The sequence below is a fragment of the Sesamum indicum genome, linkage group LG16 (genome assembly GCF_000512975.1).
Source record: "Sesamum indicum cultivar Zhongzhi No. 13 linkage group LG16, S_indicum_v1.0, whole genome shotgun sequence".
In the NCBI taxonomy this organism is placed as follows: domain Eukaryota; kingdom Viridiplantae; phylum Streptophyta; class Magnoliopsida; order Lamiales; family Pedaliaceae; genus Sesamum; species Sesamum indicum.
The window spans coordinates 2637781-2643844 of NC_026160.1; the positions used below are offsets into that span (position 1 = coordinate 2637781).

General features: G+C 33.9%; 1 protein-coding gene across 1 annotated transcript; it reads left to right on the forward strand.

Annotated features, from left to right (window-relative positions):
- Positions 869 to 2627, forward strand: LOC105178637 (anthocyanidin 3-O-glucosyltransferase 2-like). The gene has a single exon (XM_011102148.2). It carries the CDS (start codon positions 971 to 973, stop codon positions 2399 to 2401), a length of 1431 nt encoding a protein of 476 aa, XP_011100450.1. The 5' UTR covers positions 869 to 970; the 3' UTR covers positions 2402 to 2627.

A 6064-nucleotide genomic window follows, 5' to 3' on the forward strand; every position in this document is an offset into this window, starting at 1 on the left:
CTTCATGTTTTGTTCTTGCTTTAATGAGCCGGAATCAATCATATAGTTGTATTGTGAGAATTTTATATTCTTGTATTTCATTTTTTATAAATCTATCTTGAGTTTTCGGATTGTTTTTGCTATTTTAGAAAATGGAATCAATACTACAAAATTTGTTTTGTCTACAATTTTTTATTCATATAATTAATTATTTCATTTTATATTTTGATAATTTAATTAAATAAATTAGGCATGCGTGTACGGTGATAGGTTTTCCCATTAATCAAGGGCTATTTTTTTATTCAATCACTATAATTAAGGAATAATATTTTATTACTATTAACCCCTTTTAAATTTCTATATATATATATATATTTCATTAACCCCCTTGTAGATATAAAAATATTACTTGCGGAATGTTCAATGATGGGTTAAATTAGAATTTTTTTTTTATTGTCGCAATATTTTTCGTTCAACCCTAACAGAAGAGGGTTCATTACAAATGAAGAACTATTCGAAAGAGTATAAGTGTAATTTAAAGGCAAAAATGCAAGCAACCCCTTGTGCTGTCACGAATGAGCAAATTACCCTCTTATGAAAAAATAAATAGCGATTTACCTTCCTTTATTTTTTCAAATATAATAATTTATCCCCTTATGATTTTTAAAATGAAGCAATTTACCTCCCTGTATAAGGAGGTAAATTGTTTCATTTTAAAAAGTATAGGGGAGTAAATTGCTATATTATTTTTATAGAGAGGTAATGTGCTGATTTTCAATATTATAAAGGGTAAATTACTATTCCCCGCAATTTAAATGTTTTTTTGAAAAAAGTTGAGTACTCGGAATTCTAAATGTAATTAAGTCTATATTGTATATAATAATATGTTCTAGATCTTTGGAGATCTGGTAGTCCTTATATATCAAGACAATGAGGAAGCTTTCCCTCAGGATCCTTCCCCTCCAATTTTCCTTGACTAGAGTAACCAGAAATGTCTGAAGCCAAACAATTAGCCAGCCTAGTGTTCACTCCTTTGCCTGTAATAAGCCACCTGACAGGAACAATAAAGTTGGCAAAGCTCCTCGCCGATCGAGATGAGTGCCTCTCGATCACAATACTCATCATGAAGCTGCCAATGGAATCCAAGATCAGTTCCTACATCAAGAACCAGCCTCACTCCCGAGTAAACTTCGTGGAACTGCCCAAAGGAGAACCCGTCTCTACAGATAGTACGAGATCTCCCGAGTACTTCGTGGCTCGATTCATCGAAAGTCAGAAGGACCTTGTCAGGGACGCTGTGGCTGACATGATAAAGAGTTCTAGTTCGTGTAAGATTGTTGGATTCGTGATCGATATGATGTGCACATCCCTGATTGACGTCGCCAACGGGTTTGGCATCCCGAGTTACGTTTTCGTCACTTTTGGCGCGGCAGCGTTGGGGCTGATGCTCCATCTCCAGAGTCTTAGAGATGACCATAATGTGGACCTGACGGAGTACAAGGATTCAGATGCTGAGATATCTGTACCAACACACCTTAAGCCTGTTCCTGCTGCTGTATGGCCTTCTTCTGTTTTTTTCAAGGAAAGTGATCACCTTGATTTTGTCAAACGGTACAGAGAGGCTAAAGCACTTATTTTGAACACGTTTCTTGAATTCGAACCCCACCAAATTAGGTCACTTTCCAATGATGAAAAAGTTCCACCAATTTACCCCGTGGGACCAATACTTCAACAAGACGGAGACCAAACTGATTGGGAAAAGCAAAACAATAAGGAAATCTTTGAGTGGCTCGACAGGCAACCTGATTCATCCGTTGTGTTTATTTGCTTTGGTATTCAAGGATTTCTTGGTGGGGATCAGGTGAAGGAGATTGCTTTGGCCCTGGAAAACAGTGGACATCGGTTTTTGTGGTCCCTGAGGAAGCCACCGCCGAAAGAAAAGATTGAGTTTCCAGGAGAGTATGAAAATCCTGAAGAAGTGTTACCACAAGGATTCTTGGACCGAACGGTAGGAATTGGGAAGGTGATAGGATGGGCGCCTCAAATGGCAGTGCTATCTCACTCAGCGGTGGGAGGATTTGTGTCACATGGTGGATGGAATTCAATGCTGGAAAGCGTGTGGTATGGGGTACCGATGGCCTTGTGGCCACTAGGTGCAGAGCAACAAGCCAATGCGTTCCTATTAGTCAAGGAATTTGAAATGGCAGTTGAAATTAAGATGGACTACAGGAAGGAGAGTGATGTCATTGTGGGTGCAGAGACGATAGAAAAGGCAATCAAGCAGCTGATGGACCCGGAGAATGAGATCCGAGTTAAGATGAGAGCACTAAAAGAAAAGAGCAGAATGGCGCTAGTGGAAGGTGGGTCCTCGAGCAATTACATGAAACGTTTCATTGAGAATGTCATGGATAACATTTCTTAAAAATGCTATAGAAATTAGCTTTAAACACAGTTCTAAATTATTCGAATCGAGTCAAGCATATCAATTTTAAGTCCGTGTTTAAATTATTATCGAGTTTCAAAATTTGAATTTAAATTTGGTTTGCTTTTCAATGTAATCGAGCTCAAACGAGCATTCGTCGGATCAAACATCAATTGAGCTCGAGTTATTTGATATATTTAAGTACATTTTATTGTTTTCGCATTAATTGTATCGAGTGTGAGCCAAACTCAAAAGCTCATCGAATAATTTTTTTTTAATAAAATTTGATTGATTAAATTTAAATGCTTGAAGGTAATACGAGCTTTTATTAATCGATTCAATTTATATATGGAGTAGTTTGATATGTTTTTAAGGGGTAGCTAGTTTTAAATGGGTTCAAGCCGAATTTTACATGAATTTGGAAGCTACTCCTTTCGCATTATCAGCACTCATAGAGTGTGTTGAGAATGTTAGAAATTAAAGGATTAAACGCAATTTTTGTTCCCTAATTTCAGGTCATTCTCATTTTAGTCCCCTAAGTTACTAGGGTTCTATTTTAGTCCCATAAAATTAAAAAAATCTCAATTTTGGTATAAATTTGGTCGGAAAGTTGAGTTACTCGCTGGAAAAATTTACATGCTAGGTATGTAACTTTTTAAATTAGGGCTTGTATTGTGATTGGCTGAAAATAAAAGGTTTAAAGGCAATTTTCCTCCCCTAATTTCAGGCCATTCTCGTTTTAGTCCCATAACTTCAGGTCATGTCTCATCACATCATCTTTCCGACCAAATTTGTACCGAAATTGAGATTTTTTCAGTTTTATAGGATCAAAATGAAACCCTAATAACTTAGGGGACGAGAACGAGAATGACCTGAAGTTAGGGGACGAAAATTGCTTTTCACCCAAAATTAAATAAGGTAAGAAGAAATGAATTCTTGTGTAGTTGATGACCTAATTAAGTCGAATCACTTGTATACTTTTTAAAAAAAAGTTGTTAGGTTTGTAGGGTCGTGAGTGAAAAAGTGAACGAACATGATTGAGATTTCGAGGGGTAATAATGCAAGCACTAGTGCAAGTGGTAATAATTTATAAGTGAAGTGGACTTAATCGCATATAAATAATCTCTATCATACCTAATGCAATAAACATGTTTGATGATGACTGATAACACGTGGAGCAATCAAATACATACAAGTCTATCTTTACTGAGCCGACAATCCAATAGCCAAAAGCATTGTAGTAAAAAATAAGGGATGATTACACTCTCCTGTCTTGAAATTTGGTGTAATAATACGTGAATTTCTTGTGGTTTGAAAAATTACGTTTAGCATTCTTACGGCTTGTTTTTGTTCAATAAATAAGTTCTTTCGTTAGTCAAAATGCATTAAATTTGTTAATATTAATAAAAAAAAAAATATGTATTTGCCCCTAATTGGTTTATTACTGTTTATTGCAGGTCAAATAATTTATTTTTATGACCAAGTTAAGTATCCTCATATGTCTTCACGTATTTATGCATGTGAGGAGATATATATTAACCATTACAAATATAGTTTAGTTGGAAACAAATTGTTTGGCCTGCAATAAATTAGTTATAAGTCAGTTGAGGGTAAATATCAACTTTCAATTCGATTTTCTGTTAAGATCAACAAATTTAACGAATCTTAACTATCGGAGGGACTTGTTTGTTAGACAAAAATAAACCTTAGAGATGCTAAATTTAATTTTTCAAACCACTGATAATTTACATATAATTACACCAAACTTCATGAGAGGAGTGCAATTATTCCAAAAAATAATTGTAGTAATAAAACAGAAATCTTAAAACTACTTATAAAATGATCATTTTTATTTTGCCTTCATACAATCTTAAAAAACGTATTGGTGACAAGAATTTCATTCAAAAAGTGTTTGGTTAATCTCACATAATAAAAAAAAATTAAAAGTTCTTACATCTTATAAAAAATTTAAAAATTATAAGATATGAAATTTTATTTTAAACATAAATTTTTTAAGTGTTTGAATAAAATGAAAAAACTAATAAAATTTATAAAATATTATTTATGCTGAGAATTTTGTAATTAAACTAATTATTCTTTTAAAAAAAAAATATTTTTCGAGAAATAAATTAGCAAATATGTTGAATCTGATAACCTGCTCATAGAGCTCCAATATTTTGACAAACTTATAAAACTAACTCAAACACCCTTAGTCACCAAAGATTCAATATATATATGAACCATATACCTATATATATGGGAAAAAATGCAAGCAACTCATTTGTGATATCGTAAATGAGCAAATTACCCCTTTATGAAAAAATAAATAGCGATTTACCTCCCTGTCTTTTTTAAAATACAACAATTTACCCCCTATGATTTTTAAAATGAAGCAATTTACCTCCTTATACAGGGAGATAAATTGCTTTATTTTAAAAAGTATAGGGAGGTAAATTACTATTTTTTTTTATAGGAGGATAATGTGCTCATTTTCAATATCATAGTAGGATAAATCGCTATTTATCCTATATATGTGGGTTTAGTAGGTGTGAATTTCGATGGACAAACGGATAGAATTCTTAGACTAACTACAGCACTATCTAATAATAGAGTTTCAAGTATAGGTCCCATTAAAATAAAAAAAAATTAGTATAATACCAAAATATTGGGACCCATGAAGACTTAACGGGTTTAGTGTCTTCTGGAGATTGTATGTCATTTGTTTACAAAAGTAGTCAAAGCCGTGAAGAAATTATCTATTCTATATGATGTTTACAATAAATATGTTTTAAGCTCAATAACCAAATTACTCTCAAATTTAAGTCAAGAACTTAGGCTTTCATCTATTTAACAAAATAGGTCCCAGCTCTGCTAACTCAAATACACTTGACAAACAACAATGATAATAGGCCATTAACCTAATTAAGCCTGCCCCCTTACTCAAGGGGCAATGCATAGAAATAGGATCTATGCCAATAGGATCAATAACATCCATCTTAGCCACCACGTCGGGTATTCTACATATTTCAAGCCACATCACCTTAAAAGGATGCCAATAGGGATGCCACACACAACCGAATTTGGCTGATAGGCAATCCAGGTAGCTAATACCCCTATATTCTCCTATGATATGGTAGGATCACTTGTTGCCGACATATATCTCTTAGAGAGTAACTCCAATAGTTGATAAACATCATCCCTAGAAATAGACATCTCAAGATTTTGGGGGACATCTCAACCACCTCCATGCGACTCCTAAGAAAATCCTTCAATTCGTGTTGTATTGTTAGACTCTGATATGCATGAATATTGGCTAAGTTGCATTTACTATCCTATTTGTTTGTGGGTGTGGCGATATTTTAAGAACTCTAGCTTCAAGGGTGGCAAGTTATAACTGATAATTAAGTAACTGTTAGCAATTAGAGTACTCCGATCATCGGAGTTTTATAATTCATTGAAAATTGCTGACGTGGATGAAATTAGAGATTTTTTAAATTGGGATTTTTCCTGATGCTCCATCTCCAGAGTCTTAGCGATGACCATAATCTTGACCTGATGGAGTACAAGAAATCATATGCTGAGATATTAAACCCGTTCCCCTACTCTATGGCCTTCTTTTGTTTTTGACAAGGAAAGAATGACCTTGATTTTGTCAAAGACACT

Coding starts and splice junctions, on each gene's coding strand:
- LOC105178637 (XM_011102148.2), top strand. CDS start 971: ATGTCTGAAGCCAAACAATTAGCCAGCCTAGTGTTCACTCCTTTGCCT.